This window comes from Manacus candei, unplaced genomic scaffold, assembly GCF_025592945.1.
Source record: "Manacus candei isolate 608988 ecotype Guabito, Panama unplaced genomic scaffold, ASM2559294v1 h1tg000015l, whole genome shotgun sequence".
NCBI lineage: Eukaryota > Metazoa > Chordata > Aves > Passeriformes > Pipridae > Manacus > Manacus candei.
Window position 1 is genome coordinate 23,131,324 of NW_026138063.1, and position 17,974 is coordinate 23,149,297.

Genomic DNA, 17,974 nt, shown 5'->3' on the forward strand with positions numbered 1-17,974 from the left:
TCATCTTGTGTTCTATATTGATAGACTTGTGCATTATTATCCTGCTTGTTTCAGAGAAGAGAAACAGGAACATAAAACATATGAATACACTTCAAATGAGCAGCAGCATCTCTCTCAGTTCAAGCCCTAGGAGGCTTAAATGACTGAAAACATAAATCACTAAAACACTTCAGAGCAGGTTGTGATGACTCAGCTGAAAGTTATAGAAGCAATGAGCTGAAAAGGCAGTAGGAACTGCACTGGCTCTGTCTGCAGCAGGAATTCCAACACATTTATGCACCTGTTAACTGCAATGGGAAAGGACGTATCTTAAGTATACCATAGCAAATACAGAAATTTATTAGTAAGTAAATGCTGTTCAGTGAATCATATTCTGCAAGAATCTTTACAATGCAACTCAGGCATTTTAAAAATAAGGTTATTACAGTAGCGAGAGCATAGCTTTCTGATGGCCCTGCTGCACTCATTCACACACAAAAGGTGAAGACAGTCTGAAACATAAGCAATTTGGTTTTGTTGGAATTCACACATCACAGATCACCTACGTGTCTACAGCTTCCAAACAGCACTAGTCCTTTCCCAAACTGGCTCCTGAAGGAAGTTTCAGATTCGGAGAGGCCTCACCTCGACATGCCATTGCTTTCCCAGGGCGTTGACCACCCGTCCCTCGATGGGCCTGCGGCAGGCCCCACAGATGGGGATCCCCATCTTGTCGTGGCAGGGCAGGCAGTACAGCTCTCCCTTCAGCTCCCGGGCCTCGGCAGTCAGCTCCTTCCTGAAAACACACACATGCCCTGAAGCAAGGACACTAAGGGAAGCTCTTTAACACCCAGGATGAAATTTTGGAAGACTAAACTGGAACTTAGGCAACATTCATGCTACAAATGCAGTCATTAAGCTAGTGAAATACAGTCATTGTCAGCTCATCTTTCTCAAATTGCCTTCTCAGTTTGCCAGACAAGAACTTATGTAGAACACCATGTCTTCAGCTACACACCCTTGCAGAAATACAAGGCACACTTACACATGGAACAATGCAGTGCCATGCTAAGATTTGAGCTGTCTCTGAATGGGAGAGTTCAGGTACAAGGACTATCCTAGCAGTGCTCAACATTGAGTTACCTAATTGTACTGTTACCCAGTCTAGGGCTGTACTGTGCCCCAATTATACTGCTTTTGTGGCAAAGTAATTCAGGTCAGACAGCGTGGTAATGGTCTGTGCCAGAACACTGACACAGCTCTTTTTTTTTTCTACCCAGGAATTCAAAATGAAACTATTTTGAATAGCCTGATAACTGCTATCTTTGGACAACACTACTATGGCAATCTGCACACAGTCTTTCAGGTAAGATCATCCCAATGAAATATTTTCATTGTAAAGTAGTGTCATTCAAGGTTAGAATAAGAGAACACTGAATGGCAAAATAAAACTAAAGCTTCTGTAGGCTTTCCAAATTTATTTCGATTTCTCCTCACCCAATTTCTGTTTGTTCAACAATGTGAAGGCAACAAAGTTCAGGCCTTGGGAAGGACTGTGCTGCTGACTGAAGTGTTTGTCTCCTTTCTTTTTTGTCAGAGTTTACAGTATGAGAACATACCCACAGTGGGTGCAGTTGAAGTGATCTGGATGGTAGGAATCATTCCTAAACATCAGAGGCTGCTCATCAATTATCAAGTGGCACTTCTGACAGATGTACTTGCCCAGTCCCTTGGCTTTTTCACGGTTATGACAGGGCCTGCACAGATGCCTGGTTGAACAAAGTAAAGGAAATAAAGTATTAAAAATGCTTTCTCTTAAAACAACATACAATGCATACTATAGGAAGTACTTTATTTAACACAAGTGTCAGACTAAATATAATTCACTTTGGTATCCAGTATTTCACACCAGTTGCACAGAGAGGAATATGTGGATAGAGCAGTCACAGAGCTGTGTTTCCTTAGAATACTCCTTCAACATTCATGGATTTACATCCCATATCACATAGTTATTCTTCCAGGTATCCTTTCTAACACTTTAGATCTTTTCCAAGAGCTGGGCAAGGAAAGGTGGCAGTGCCCTCTCTCTATTACTAACCATGGGATCCAAGCATAACAGAGGCATTACAGCACTGGGAGGGAGTCGAGGACAGAGAATAAAAAGCATTAAACCAAAGTGCATTGCTTGCATGCCTTTACCATGGCTGGATTCATTAGTCTTCAACAGCCAGGACAAACAAGACACAATTGAATGCTGGCTCTTTGACATACAAATTCCTCTTAGTCCTAAGTTAAAGAAAATAAAGAACTATGCAATTTGCACTTTTGTGTGGTAAATGCAACTGTGTTCCTATCACATGTTCTAGAACACTTTACAAGTACATCCCTGAACAGGTAGATAAAGCAAGTTCCTGGTAGAAAAACTCAGACAAAGGCATAAAAAAATTTGTGTAAAGGCTGATGGAACCCACCAGTTTTATCCCAATATTTAGGAGCTCTGAGGAGAAGCTGTTCAAGTTTACTTGCCTATTACCTAACCCTCTAGCTGCAACACTGTGTGCTGGGAACAATTTATGATAAAACAAACATGGCAGAGAAATGACTTCTGTGGGTTGCTTTGTCCCAAAACTACCAAGCCTGCTTAATTCCTTTCACTGTATCACTATGTCAAACACTTGCTGAGGTTTACAGGTGTCACATGAAAGATGGGAGTTTAGACTTTTGCCTGTCAGTACCCCCAGGAAAGTCAAGACCTTGGTGTTTGACAGTCTGTCGGTGTCTTGTAACGAGACCCTTCACCAACAGATTCACAAGGTTGGAGGGCACTTCAACCACCCTTTTAGGGGAAGCTCAGAAGAGCCAAGACCCCTCAGCAGGCCCTGCCAAGGTGTTTTCCACTGCCAGCAACTGCGAAGACTCACCTGAACAGTTCACAGAATAACCCTCTTTATAAACAGAAATTGTGACACATTAATAAGGTTTGAAGGTTGTCAGAGACAGATTCTAACTGCAAAAATATGTTTTAAAGCAATCTACTGATACATACATTAAGCAAGCACAAGCTCTGACACCAAGCAATCTACTAACATGCCATAGGGTGAGCACAAACACACGCTCTAGTCCTAAAAGCAGAATTTAACAACACAGAGTATAATTTTCACCCAAGGCATCCCTCTGGGGAGGGAAGAAGATGGACTGAGTCTGTCAATTAATTCCAGTAGTTTCACTGAAGGTCTTCTCCCACTTTCCCCCTATCCCCAACTTACTTTTATACTATTTTCTTTGTGTTTTGGTGAAGTTTGCATGGCTCTAGTCACAAATACCTTTTATTTCTGATTGGTGTACCTAATGGGAGGGGCAGCTGGTCACGGTTTGGCATCTGAGGAGGGGGTTCGACATGGTAGTTGGCTTTAGCAGCAGAACATCTTGATTCTCCCTTATCAGACAGGTATTGTATGGTCTCAGTACCACAATGTTCTCCCATTCTGCTGGGATCTCAATGGAGGAGAGCTATGTAGTCTCCACTTTGTTCCACACTCTGTTATATTTCTCTGAGCAGATGTTTACTGTTGTACTGGGGAGCATGTCTACCTCAGTCTGTCCAGGGAGTTGCAGCTGCTTTTTACCCTAGAATTCTGAATCTCCTCTAGATTTAACCCTATCCATCACCCCACAACAGGTCATTCTCAAAACAAAAGGAAAAGTTCAAATGCAAAGGGCAGATTTATGGATGAAGCAGTGTGTTCTTCCTCCAAAATTCTGCTGCGATGAATCACTTACCCTTAGATCTGTAAAACAGGGATAAGAATACAACACAGATGTTGTTGTGAGACCTCAAACACTTATGACCCTCAACTGGCAGGCGCCTGCCTAAGTGCTAAGTATCATTATTATTCTCTCAAAAATCTGAGTCCTCCTCTCAGCAACTGTCTCTGTCCAGGGCTGGAACTACTGTTTGCCCAGACAGAGTCCAGAAAAAGCAGACAGCACCCCATTATAGGGAAATATGCAGCTGTGCTCATCTCGGCATAAAGGCATCAATTTTATTCAGCACTGTCAAATGCAGAGTAATTATACAGGGCAGGACATGGGGACCCCGAAGCAAGTGTCCTGAAAGAGACCCCTCTCACTCAGCTGAATGAGATGCCTTCAGCCACTTGCACTGATAAACCATTATCAACCCCCTCCCCACTCACAAACCCTCTGCCCTCCCACAGACCCTCCTCTATTGCAAGCAAAGGGAAGTGTTGGACAGGCTAAGCTGTTGCCATAGCAGCCTCCCCTCTCCCTCTACCCCTCCCCACTCCCACCATTATGGAATTATCCCATTCTGAAATGTCCTGTTGTGTCTATTAATACTAGATTTCCCACAAACAATGCTTCTCTCCACCCTCCTAAAATAATCAAGGGACTCCAAGGAGTCTGTGTTCATGGCTAGGAGTTCAGTAGCAGCCTTCAGTAAGCACCATGAACACTGGAATATTCATGCAGGATATTCCTATCTATACAGGCAGCAGCACCCCAGTGCCAAGAGCTCAGCTGGGATGAAGACTGCTCCTCAGTGCTGAGGTCTCCTCTCCCCTGCTCTGTTGTGTGACTGAGTTGATAATGCACTATCAGAGCGAGGAGGACACTATATAGAGGACCTCCCTCTCCACCCTCAGCAACTCTGCAACTCTGCACTCTTTTGGAATCATCTCGTTTTCTCCATTCTGCTTCTATTTGGTTTGCTGTCATCAGGAGTTCCTTCAGACTTTCCCCAAAAGGATCCTATACTCCACCCACAGGACTGCACTGTAAAGAGGTAAGAGACACAATTCTGTTAGAAGGGGCTTTAAGAGCTTTCTTCTTTCAGGAGCATTTTTTAGGAGCTTTCCTAATATCATTAGTCTTAGCCAGTGAGGAGCAAAGACACACATAATGAGATGGCTGAATATAATGTAAATGTCTGAACCTAAGAATAGGTAGTATTTTTTGAATTTCAAAGATTAATTTCCTTGTCTTTCTTTACATTGCTCTTTCAAAACAAAAAAGTTTCCAAACTTTTGTACCTAATGTATATCCATTTGTGCCAGCTGTATGGTATGTCCAGTGCTCTCTGACACTGCTCTGATGCTCACAAAAACGAAGTATTTCAGCTGAAGGGTGGTGGTCTCAGCAGGGAGTGATTTTCAGGAGAATAACTTCAGTCAGAAGCAGACTCTTTCTAATGAAGAGTACTCTGATTGAAAGATAGGAGGCACTCCCATTTGACAAGACACTAAATCCATAATCATAACAACACACAAACAGTGTAATCACAAACCAGAAACTACAGTAGCTGGGGGCAAGAACAGGAATTTTTGATATCTACCACAAACCCTAACGTAGAGTTCATATTTATTGGCAGTGGGTGTTCTAACAGAGCTCTGAACTAGCCAGGTAACAAACTTACAGTGACCTACAGATTTCTTCTGCTAGTTAATTGTTTCATTAATGACAGACGGAGCATCTGCTGTGAGAGTGATTGTGTTATGTCCACACTGACAGCCTTGTGGATTGTTATCTTGCTTGTTTCTGAGCAGAAGAGAAACAGGGCATAAAATATGGTCAGTGTGCATACACTTGGAATGAGCAGTGACATTCCCATTACAGCTCAGCCCTGGGAGGCCTGGGATAATTGGCCCTTCCAGAATAGTGCTCTGTTTAGCAACACATAAATCACTAAATATTCACACAACACCAAGAGCGCAATCCAAGCGGAAATTATTGGATAATGAGCCAGACTCCTAAAGGAGTTTGTGAAGTCACAGCCTCTTGCACTATATAGCTTAACACAAATTACACATTCTAGGTGATTTGGCAAGGTTTCTAGTTTGCTCCTAGCATTTATACAGACTAGTACGACAGGCTTTCTAGGACTCCCAGTGCTTTTTTTGTAAGCATAAAAATCCAAAAAGGAAGAAAGAAACCTAAAAACATTTATTTTAAATTGATAGGCTAAACCCAAGAAAAATAGAAGTGGAACTGCACATAACAGCAGGGGCTTTCAACACTGTCTACAGAACACACTGGTCAGAGAATGATTACTTTTATAAAATTGTAGCAGTTTGTTGAAAACATATAAATTCTAAAAATAAGATCAGCAATTCATTCTACTGACATCAGCTTTTTCCCTAACCTACTCAAGTGCTACACCACAGTTTTCACCCAATAAGCAGAATTGTAAAATACATAAAAGCTTTAATTAACATTTCCTTCTAATTTAAAATATAAACAAAATTCGAAGGAGGACCATTTCCCTTTTCTATGATTTTTAATCAGATAGTGAAAAATATCTGCCTTCACCTTGCTCTCAAAAGTAAATTGGGTAAGAGCAGCTCTCCTATGAAGGCACTCATTTGCAAAGACTGAATTTATTTCAATTTTATCAGTAGTTCTAAGCCTCTCTCTTCCTGTCACTGACATAGTGGGCTTCTTAGACAGCTCTGACATTCTCCTTTTTACTCCACCCCACAACACTTTGCACTGAAATCCATGTCTGGATAGAAATTCATGGCAGACCCAATGCTGCCATCAGTGAGGATTAAACTCTCAACTTTCAAGTCTTGCCTATTCCAAGTCTGGCACTGAAACTCAGCTGAGTCTGAATCCCCAAGATCCTCCTTAGGAACTCGGCTCAAACAGAATCAGTTCAATGTATCATGCTACTAAACCCCTAATAAGCTTGCAAAGAGGGAAAACTCTGCTTACTGCTTCTCTTCCTGAACTGATTTAAATCATTTCAATAAGGTAAGAGTCATCCCAGTCTGTTCCATCAGACTTGCTTTTGCCTTTTCAGCTTGCTCAGGTGTCACAGCCATGGATACAGTAATGTTTAGCCATCAGACCACCCCACCACTGACATAAACATCATCTGATGACTTTTTTTGCAGATGAAAAGCACAATTCAACAATGGGTCTGACACAAAAAAAGGCTTAATAGCAAGAACATGAGGTGATAGGCACTACTGTAATTTAACAGTAAAAAGGCATGGTCTTGTGCTTCTCCTTTGGTGTGCAACAGAAAAGCACATGCCTAAACTAATTCCATCCAGGGAGGACAAGTATTTGAGTTAACATTACCATCACAAACAAACTTCAAACTCTTGTGTTCCAGAATACTTCTGAGTCTTACTTGGTAAGGGACAGAGGAACACTAGAAACAAAAAATTGCAGACTTCTCTGCAAACCCCCGAGCTTCATACAAAAAACCTGCAAACAGGGCATTTTCCTTTAGTACATGAAAGCAGGATTTCACATGTGTTTTTATGGATGAAATTCCCTTGGACATAAGGGCTGTACAGTCTTCCTTGCACATGCAGTTGCAAGTAATGGCAAGATAATAACTTGTTATTAAGACTCAAATCTGGAAGGATATCCAGGCAATGCATGGAGTAAGAAGGGCCCTCTGTGGCCATAGGAAGAAATTTCAATTTCTGAATTTCATTCAGTCCCCCTTCTGTTGATTCTGTCTCTTCAACTGTGAATCAAACAGAAACAGCCCAGCACATTAACCTCTAGCTACTGCAGTTTTCTGTTCCCCTGAAAGTAACAGTAGCCAAAAAAAAAAAAAATTAATTATCTGGAATTTTGCTTATATTTTCCAATACATTTGTCTGTCCTTAATCCCATTTCAGTTTCTTGATTATGCCAATATTTTTGGACATCTGAATAATGAGCTATGTTGGGAATCTGGATGCACTGTATATTGAATATATTGAAAGACGTATTGAATAATATGGAGAAATGATCAGTCAGTACAAAATGCAATGGTTAAGCACAATGGAGGTACTGCTGCACATACTGTAACACCTCTGAGGAATCCAAGAAACAGAGACAATGCTGGAATTTCAGATGGCCTGCATTTTCCCACCACCTACACCCACTGATGAGCAGTGTATAAAAAGCCATGGGGAGGTGCCCAGAAAATCTCATCACTTTTTGTTGATGCTGTTCAGGACACTGCAAACACAGACTGGCAAAGCTAAGCTCAGTTTTACTAAGCTGCTACTTGGAAAAGGCCCTGAATAAGCTACATGGAGCTCAGACTTTTGAGGGAGGAAAAGAGAGAGCTATGCTGGGGGAGAAAAGCTGTAGGGAAGGATGGCACTTTGACAAGTGACTGACAGCATGGGCATTATTAATAATCTCTAAGTCAATTCAGTGTCAGATGGGATATTGTTACCCATCTGAAAACTTTCCAACTATACTGGAAATAGGTGCATTTGCCTTAAATACAGGACTTTAGACTAAAATAATCCTCAAAGATTTTCAGGAATCCTGTAGATTTTTTTAGTAAAAACAAGACCTGACCTGTCTTCCATCTCTTCTAGGAACAAGACAGATATTCTAAGCTAGGTCACCTTACAACATATACCTGTGCTCAGAAAAGCTTACTCATTAGGAGCCCCTCAGTCCTGAATCAGGATTTCAAATTAAAACATGGCAAATACTTTCTAGCTAGACATATAAAACCCACTTCTACTCCTCTTAACTAGACACAAGCATCTCACTACTTGGTTATACAACTGACCTCGCACGGGTTGGATACAAGCTCATCACCAGCCAGCCAGCTCTTTAATAAGGTTCCCTCCACAGCAATTACTGGTCTGGAAAACCTGGCCAGGCAGGGGGGATGCAGGATTTTAATATAAGGGTTTATACTCAGACTGACCTGTCACATTAAACACCAATAATAGCAAACAGGAGACATCACTGGTTTCCATGTGTAGTTTTTTGGGTGTTTTGTTGGGGTTTTTTTTGGTTGGTTGGTTGGTTGGTTTGTTCCACAAACCCAGGCTCTTTTGTAATATACTGTCTTAATTCTTTCAGGTTTAGGGTGAGTTTTTTCCTTCAAAACTGTGGGGAAAAATGAATGGCCCGGCAGATTCAAGCCCACTCTTCAATTGCTCAAATCAATCACATTTTGCTTTGGAAACGTCAGAGCAATGTGGCAAAGAGACACACATGGAGAACATCCTTTTTGCCACTTTCTACTTCCTGGACTTCATCCTGGCTTTTGCTGGCAATGCCCTGGCTCTTTGGCTCTTCGTTCGGGACCAAAAGTCAGGCACACCCGCCAACATCTTCCTGATGCATCTTGCTGTGGCCGACCTGTCCTTTGTGCTGGTACTTCCCACCCGGCTGGTGTACCATTTTTCTGGTAACCACTGGCCATTTGGGGAGATCCCTTGCAGACTCACCGGCTTCCTTTTTTACCTCAACATGTATGCCAGCATCTACTTCCTCATGTGCATCAGCATTGACCGTTTCCTGGCCATTGTGCACCCCGTCAAGTCCATCAAGCTCCGCAGGTCCCGGTATGCCCATGTGACATGTGCCTTTCTGTGGGTCATTGTTGGGGTGGCAATGGCACCTCTGCTGCTCAGTGTGCAGACAGTCCAGATGGAAAACACAACCGTCTGCCTGCAGCTCTACAGAGAGAAGGCCTCACGTCACGCCCTCGTGTCCTTGGCGGTGGCATTCACCTTCCCCTTTGTCACCACAGTGACCTGCTACTTACTCATCATCCGAAGCCTGAGGAGTGGGAACAGAGTTGAGAAACACCTGAAGGAAAAAGCTGTCAAAATGATCATCATGGTCCTGATGATCTTTCTGATTTGCTTTGTACCTTATCACGTCAACCGCTACATTTACATTCTCCACTACAACGGCACCAAAGCCTCCTGTGAGACCCAGCGCACCCTGGCCCTCAGCAACCGCGTCACCTCCTGCCTCACCAGCCTCAACGGGGCCCTCGACCCAGTCATGTATTTTTTCGTAGCCGAGAAATTCCGCGAGGCTTTGTGCAACCTGTTCTGTATCAAAAAGACCGTCATGCTGCCTCAAACGTACGAGGGTAAGACAAATGAAAGCTCCCTAAGTGCTAAATCTGAACTGTGAACGTGACTCCTGTCACTGCTTTGACTTAAGGACGCTCACTTCCACCAAAAGCAGCCGAGAGCACAAATAGCTGGTGGGACAGTCCACACAGAGTCAAACTCAGCCCGAGAAGGGAAGTTCTGTTGGTTTTGTGGGACTGCAATTAGCAAGAACTCCTCTGACAACAGAGATCACATCTGCTTGTCTTACTGAAACTGCAAACAGAAGGACACTTCTACTGATTTCCAAGACGTGAAACTGAGGATTGAGCACTTAGGAACAGGGAAAGGGGCAAAGAGGAAAATGGACCTTTTTTTTTTTTTTAAAGAACTTAATCCCAAAGCACTCAGTAACGACTCTTCTTCTGCACAATGCATACAGCCTTCTCTAAAATTTCATATTGTGCCAGCAGTAGAGATCCACTCCTGAGACAGACCTGCCTGATGAGAAAACAACACCCTAGCACATCTTGCCCAAGTCTCCAAATTCAAAGCATTTATACACAGTAGAGAGAAAACTGGTACTAAATGGTGACAAGAAAAAAAAACACCAAATGCTGCAGTGAACCTAGCCTGGACTGGAATTAAGACAGGCCTTACAATGTGGGGTTTTTTAATTTTTCCCAGCATTCAGAGCTGGAGATGAGCACAAAACTTCTCACTACCTTCTCTATCTGCACTCTGCCATTGTCTCAAAGCTGCAGACAGCAGGTGGACAACATTAATTCACTGTCTCTTTTATGCAGTTCCCTGCAAAACCCCAGATATCCTGATAACCCTCAAACTGAGGAGTGGAAAAAGGCTGTTTAGGAATATAGCATTCATGTTTGCTACATACTGAATTGTAAAAATATGAACCCAAATGGCAGAAGTGAAGAAAAGTAAGTGCTTGAAGAAGTGAAGTCTACTTGGTCCAGAAGAGACTCCCATCTTTAAAATGGTTTACAACTTTTTTGTGACTTATCTAGCAAGACTATTCCTTCCCTGTGGATAATGCAGGGATTATCTTTATTTTCACTAACACAAACTGCATCATGTAGAATATGCTTGGAACTGACAGGCAGACTAGAGAAGACCAGGTACAATAAGAGGGGTGAAAAAGAATGCAAGAGTTTCCAATAATATTTACTAGAAGACTGCTTCAATGCTATGGAGATAAATATTTTAGGAAATCATATGAGAGGTGAAATACATTTTTATAAGCTCTTTACTACCGCAGATTTGGCCCACAAATTATGAAATCAAACATACTTTATCTTGCTTGAACTGCTCCAATCCTAACTGCTTTGCCAAAACATCTTAAGTGCTATCCCAACAGCCCATTCTAACAAGCTTAGGTGTCAAAGAAAAATCAATTATGCCCAGCTCCAACTGGCACAAAGGCACAGAAGTTGCATACAGAATGGAAGGGAAGAGGGAGTTGAGAGGACTCCCTGCTGGACTGGATGCAAGTATATAACCTTTCCTTCCTTTCTTCACCATTTAGCTAGTGAAAATATAAACTCTAGGATAAACTACTAGGCTTTGCTCATGACATATGAAAGCCTAAAATAAACTATGAATTGTGCACTGTCTGCTAACTGCTGGATTGTTTTATTTTCTTATCATGGAATGCTTTTGTATAAGCTCTCTTTTGTGTTTTTATTTCTTACTTTTTAATTAAATGTATTAATTGACCTCTATGACTCATTTTTATATTTCTGTATATAAAATGAATGATTTCTGAAGACCAGTAAAATCACATGCTGAACAGACTGCTGTGATCATCGTGTTATTCTCTTGGCCTTTTTCTATATCCTGATTTCCTGCTCAGCAGCTTACTCAATAAATAGCCTGCCCGGGATCACATAATTCCTTTTTCTCATGTACTGTTCAGCTTTCTTCCTGAAATCCCTTCCTTCCGCCTGAAATCCCTTTCTTTTCCAGAACCCATCCACTAGCTACTAAAATTTGAGTTTCTACATGTTGCATTGGATGAAGAACACTGCTCTTCATTCCATTTCCCATATAAAAGGTTATTCCTTAAAGCTTCTCCTGTACCTTTTCAAGCTTTTCCTCTGTGCACAACTAACTGACCACTCTCAGCATCTCACTGCTGCATCAATAACACACTGATAAAACTTTCCAAGCTCCTTCTCTGTCTTACCTGCCAGCATTCTTCACAAAGCCCAGATCAGCAAGGGTTACATCGCAGAGCTCACAGCGGAAACATTCTGGGTGCCAGTTGTTGTTCATTGCCTTGATAACACGTCCAATAATGAACTCACCTGCAAAAGGAAAGCAGCAGCTTGAGATGCATCAGAAAACAGGCATCAAAATCTACTGCCTTCATAGTCCTTTCACTTCAATTTCACAAGTACAGTTAACAGTCTAACTTTGAAGAAAACCCAATTATTCCTACAACCAGGATACCCCAAATCACTGCTGCTATCATGCTTTGTTTCCATCCAGAGCTCCTGCTCCTTTAAATGACCTCAACAACCCCAGCCCAGGGCTGGATGTCACAGCAATGCTGGAAGGTTTGCACAGCCCTGTAGCTGTTACCCCACGTTGTTGACATGTGCCACATCTTACCACATTCCCCACAGCAAGGAGCAAACAGCATCTGAAAGTCATGCTCACAGTACTTCCGACCTTCAAACTGCAAACAAAACAAGAGAGAAGGAGCCCTCATGAATAATTGAACTACTTCTACATTTCAACAGTTCAGCATGACTGTCCAATTGAAATGACCAATTAGTCAAGGTCACTCAAGTTCTCCAGTTTTAGCCCCCCCACACACCTGTTTTGCAACTCCTAAAGGCTTTTCTTAAAGAAATATCCAGATACGACTTCAGTCTCGTGGTGGATTTGCACAGCAAACAGTTAAATTAACAGCAATGTTGCCATAAGACAGTAAAAATCCTGAAGAATCCCCAAGTCCTTTTACTATAGTTGCCTTTAATTTAATTTTTGCTTTACTGTAGAGTTCAGAACTATTCCTACTACACGAGGCTAAAACTAGTGCCAAAAAAATACGGCCCGTTTAAAATCACGTGTATTCATAATATGTGCTCATGCATATTCTGTAAAAAAGAGTCAGTGTAATTTTTAAATGGGTTCACCTATTTCAGGTGCCCAACTGGAGAAGTTTGGTCCAAAATGTCCAAGAATAGAGACAAAAATTCACTCATGTTTAATGAAATATTAAGGCCAGGTTGGAGGGGGCTTTGCACAGCCTGGCCTAGTGGAAGGTGTCCCTGCCCATGGCAGCAGGTTGGAACAAGATGGTCTGTAAGATCTCTTCCAACCCAAACCATTTTATGATTCTATGATGATTAAGAAACACATTTGGTTTTCTTTCTGAAGTGTCTCTTATCCAAAAGAGCAGCTTTTGCTGCTACTGAGGGAATATATGAGAAGAAAAAAAAGGGAAATTAAGTTGGAAGCTCCTCAAAAAAATGGCAACAGAGGTTTAGGGCTAAGACATTAAACATGCAAGAAAACCTGAAAATTCTTATATCTGCCAGAATCTCCACCTCATTCCTTGCATTTTAATAGAGCTACTTCTCCTGTCCTCCACACAGCCTGAGAACTCACCTCGTAAAAGAGTCCCTCTGGGAACTGCCGGAAGCACTGAGCGCAGACAAAGCAGTTCTCGTGGTAGAGCTCCCCGTTGCTGTTCACAATCCTCTCGGCGGGGTTGAACCGCGCCTGGCAGCGCTCACACACCGCGTTGGCCAGAGCATCAGACATGTTACTGCAAGGAAGACAGAGAGCAGGGACGTGAGCAATGTCACAGCCAGTCAGGCGAGCACAACCACGTCACCCAAGTTCCCCCAACACCTACGAACGGGACGTTCCCGCTGCTTTAAACTCCCCTTTACGTGACCAGGAAAGATCAAGGAGTCAATTCATCACTGACAGCAGCCAGAAATAATGTCCTGGCCACTCACATGTGTCAGATGCGGTCATCTGGCGGACTTATCTATTGTGCACTTCTGGATACTTCAACAGTCTTTCACCCCACTGTGTCATCCTGCTAATAGCTCATAGCAAATATTCACAATTTTAAATAAACTAGCAGTTTGGAGAGCAGCAAACCCAGTGATTCTGACTTCTCTGGATTTCTGGTCAGCATGTACACCTCGGAGGATTTTCTGAGGTGCACTAAGCACGGACATCCCACTGGAGTCTCCCCTTCACTGCAGGAATTAGCAGGGCACTTTCCCCTCCACACGCCCTGCCTTCCTGCCAAATTAACTGAAACTCTCCCAGTGTTACAAAAGTATAGGAAGAGAGAAGTACCTCTGGATGGCCTGCCCAATATATCAGCTTCATTTGCTCAGAAAGTGAGGCTAAAAACCCCCCAAAGCCACAGTCACAAAACACACAGCGAACATTTCCTCTATCTCCCCTAAAATATGGAACGACCCTAACCTCTTTCACAAAATTTTCATGCTTGCCATCATGTTAATCTAAGTTAATGCAGTTTTAAAATCATGTCTCACATGTCCAAACGGAGAGGGAAAAATTATAAGACAAGTCTCAATTTCTTGCTGCAATGCAATCTTTCTTTTAACCACCAGGCTATATCCAATAACATAAAAATTCAATATTGTTGCACTTTTAGATATAGAAAAACTATTTTATGCCTTCTGGGCACCTTTTGAAATGAATGATTGGAAAGACTGAAGTTTTACAGATAGGAATATAAAAATTTTCCAGCATGTTAAAAATCTCTGAACTATTTGTATAGTACTTTTCCTGAAGTACGTGACGTAAGCATAAAATGAAAGATGGCTCAGTTTAAAAGATTTTTTCCTTTCTTTTTACATTCAGAGCTATTCTGAACTGAATTTTCATTGTTAGTGTTATTCTACAACCCAGCATGCTACTTTACACACCTTTTCATGGAGAACAGTAATTCAAAAAGCACGTTCCAGTAGCAGAAGATCCTCTTTCCTCTGGTCCCCCCCTCAAAACACACCACTGTCTGTATTCCAGGGCTTTGTACTATGAGCACAACTGGACTGAGCAGGCAGCAGCCTCATACCCCTGAGGCAACAAAGCCAGCCCTGCACACCAGCTGGCCCAGCTGAGCCAAGTGTCTCCCATCTGCAGCCTGCACAAACATCCAGCACTGTGACCTGGAGCGACCGCTCAGTAAAAGAGGACTTTCTTTCTACTGCTTCAATTCCAAGAGAGGCAAAAAACCACGGGAGACTGTAATAATTTCAAGAATGGAGCACCAATTTAGCAGAAATTTGTTATAGCTTGTTTCCTTATTGCAATATGAAGGAGTTTTAAAAAACAGACATGGAGCGGAATTATGGACTAGCAGGAAATTCTGTAATTTCATAAACTAGAGATCACAGGTTAAAAAGACATTTTTATCCTGACACAGTACCAAAGGAATAGGTCAGCACAAAAACACCAAGTGTTTGCAGCAAAGTTGAGAGACTTAATCAGCTTGGTTTACAGTCACTGCTCTCTCAGTTATACCATGTAAACACGTGGCAGGACTTGAAAATATAATCTTCCCATCAAGTATTTTTTTCCTCTTGAAAAATTCGATTCCAGAATTCCAAGACTTGAGCTAGCCAACAGCCATCATTAAGGAAGACTCCTGTCAACATAGTGGAAAAACTGGCAAGAAAACCAGGCAAGCCAGCAAGTATTACACTCTACATATTAACAACAAAGCACCATCTAAGGTTGTGTTTGGTGGGTTTTTGCTTTATTGACATGAAATCAACATTTTTAAAAATCCTGGTTTTCTTTTTTCCTTTCTCCAAAGGGACCCATCAGTGCCACTACCAACTTGAGGGATGAACTCTGCAAGACCAGAGCTGCCACCTCCACAAGGGCAGCTCACAACAATCCCAGCCTCCAGCCTGCACTGCCACATTCCTGTGTGGAACACAGCACAGCAGGGCCAGTTCACACCACAGACCAGGGAATACACTTGTTCCAGGAGACATTTCCCACACAAGTCCCACAGCTGTGTTGGCAAGAACAGGAACTCCCTCAGGATGCTGCTGTTGATGCTGACAAGATTTCCTCAAAGGCAGAAGGAAGGTGATTGTGATGCAGTCTGAGCTGTCCGTGCAAATGAGCTAATGAGTGTGACTCATTACTCACACAAAAGAAACTATCAGTCCAGGAAAACTTAAAATAAAAAAATCAGTACACAAAATAACACAGTTCTCTGCTGCAGCTAAAACCCAACTAAAATTTGTTGGGAAGAGCCATACTAATGGGAGTCAACTAAATCACACATCAGCTCCTGATCAACGTGTCTCCTGCAACACAAACCAGCAGCTGTGGCTCTTTGACAATCACAGCTCAAGTTTTACCTCCCTGCTCTCTTTCCACTCCTAAGTTTGCATCCCTTTTCACTTAAGATGCTTTTATGTTTTACACTCAAGATAAAATCTGCCAGTTCAGCTTTGCCCTAAAGATATGACTTGGCATTTATTCAGAAGTTTTACTTTAATATTTTCCAGTTGCTTAATTTCTCTCAAGTACACACCCCTGTGTGTCCTCTTCCTTGGGCAAAACAAAGCATTTAGTCAGCTTAAAATTGGTTAAAATTAACCAAGGCTGGAAGGAAGAGGGAGCACAGTGCTGATTCAGAGCAGTTTTATGATTCAGTTTACTACACTGCTGCAAAAACACTGCTGCCAGCAGCATGGGGAGAGGAAGGGCAACACATAAACCATCCTTTGGATGGTGGTGTACCAGGAGTGACCACTAAAGTTTGACTTGCTGTGTCAATCATGAGATACTTAGAGCTAAATCTTTCCCACAAAGGACAGTCCCCAACACAGAGTGCTGCTTCTATTCTGTTTGCTCACTGATTTTTTGCTATTCAGTAAAATAAAGAATCTTCCTCTGTTTTAACAATAAGCCAGTGACACAAAGACAGGAAAGGCTATTAGATGAGATCAACATCCTGAAGTTATCCTGTCCTGCACAAGCTCAAAAAATACCAGTTCTCAAACAATGCCTTTTCCAATCTTTCACCATTATGTGCTCCATCTTTAACAATCTTTGTCAAAGCACGTAACTTACAGAAATTAGCTTTTTACCATTATAACCAGGTTTCTCATGCTTTGATTTCTCAGAAGTATTTACTACAAATTGCTCTCGAGTGGAAGGAAAAAAAAAGAAAAACAATAATTCCTTATTTACAAGTGGACATTAATTAGGAGACCCATTCTCTGCCACAGGTACAGGTGCTACAGGAATATTTGAAAGCATTTTACCTTCTGTCATTAAAGTCAAAATTACCTCCTTTTTCAAACATTTTTTCACAGGGATCTAGCACTGGTGACAGATTGAGGAAAAATTAGCAAATCTAATAACTGCATTGCTAAGACAGCAGAAGAGAAGCTCCAGCCTGTGCATTAGTAGAATTCATTATCTTAAATGTGGCTGCAAGACAAAATTAACCAAAACTGGACAAGCAGAAGAGATGAACAGTCTCAGACTTTGTCAGGTTCAAGAAAGGAACTGCAGAAGCAAGGAGTGCTTCTGTGAGAAAAGCCCAGCAAAGAAAAAAAAGAAAAAAATAAAAATCAGTTTTCTTTAATTGGTTTCCAAAGCTTTTTGGTTTTAGTGTCAAATAGAGTTCTCCTTCATCACCATGCTGATGAAGAATCACTAATACAGACGACCCAAAATCTTACAGATACTACAAAAAGAAAGGAAGACAATAATTTGAGATACAAGAACCCAAGGCATTACCCAAACCTCAGCAGACAGGCACTGTAACTGTGCTGGGGAGCCCTATAAAAGTATTCTCTGCTCATTCTGGTTTACCAGTAGAAACAAGTGTATATAGAAAATATCCAAATATGATCACATTGACATGGTCATTTCCACTGTGCAGGCACACATGGGTAGGACAGTGAAGAGTCAAAACCAAAAGAGCTATCACCACTTGCACATATGACAGATGTCAGCAGCCAAGGTAAACATCAGAGCACTCCAGCTGAGGGGGTTCTTCCCACCCCCACAGTTCGGCTGAGAATCTGTGGCTTCGAGTCCTCAGTGTTGACAAAGCCAAAAAGAAAATCTGCTGGGACAACATCAGACTTCATGATTAA

At 42.0% G+C, this 17,974-nt stretch overlaps 2 protein-coding genes across 2 annotated transcripts in view; one reads left to right on the plus strand and one right to left on the minus strand.

Moving 5' to 3' along the window:
• The window catches only part of LIMS2 (LIM zinc finger domain containing 2), a 32,469-nt gene that overhangs the window by 6,356 nt on the left and 8,139 nt on the right, over nucleotides 1-17,974 (minus strand). The window contains exons 2-6 of the mRNA XM_051782485.1: nucleotides 13,461-13,620; nucleotides 12,456-12,522; nucleotides 12,028-12,148; nucleotides 1,599-1,748; nucleotides 625-775 (exon numbers count right to left, since the gene is read on the minus strand). Of these exons, the coding sequence (XP_051638445.1) occupies nucleotides 625-775; nucleotides 1,599-1,748; nucleotides 12,028-12,148; nucleotides 12,456-12,522; nucleotides 13,461-13,620 (649 nt within the window). The remainder of the gene's footprint in view (nucleotides 1-624; nucleotides 776-1,598; nucleotides 1,749-12,027; nucleotides 12,149-12,455; nucleotides 12,523-13,460; nucleotides 13,621-17,974) is intronic.
• Nucleotides 1,760-9,951, plus strand: GPR17 (G protein-coupled receptor 17). The gene is made up of 2 exons (XM_051782484.1): nucleotides 1,760-4,783; nucleotides 8,833-9,951. Exon 2 carries the CDS (start codon nucleotides 8,872-8,874, stop codon nucleotides 9,901-9,903), a length of 1,032 nt encoding a protein of 343 aa, XP_051638444.1. The 5' UTR covers nucleotides 1,760-4,783; nucleotides 8,833-8,871; the 3' UTR covers nucleotides 9,904-9,951.

Coding starts and splice junctions, on each gene's coding strand:
- GPR17 (XM_051782484.1), top strand. CDS start 8,872: ATGAATGGCCCGGCAGATTCAAGCCCACTCTTCAATTGCTCAAATCAA.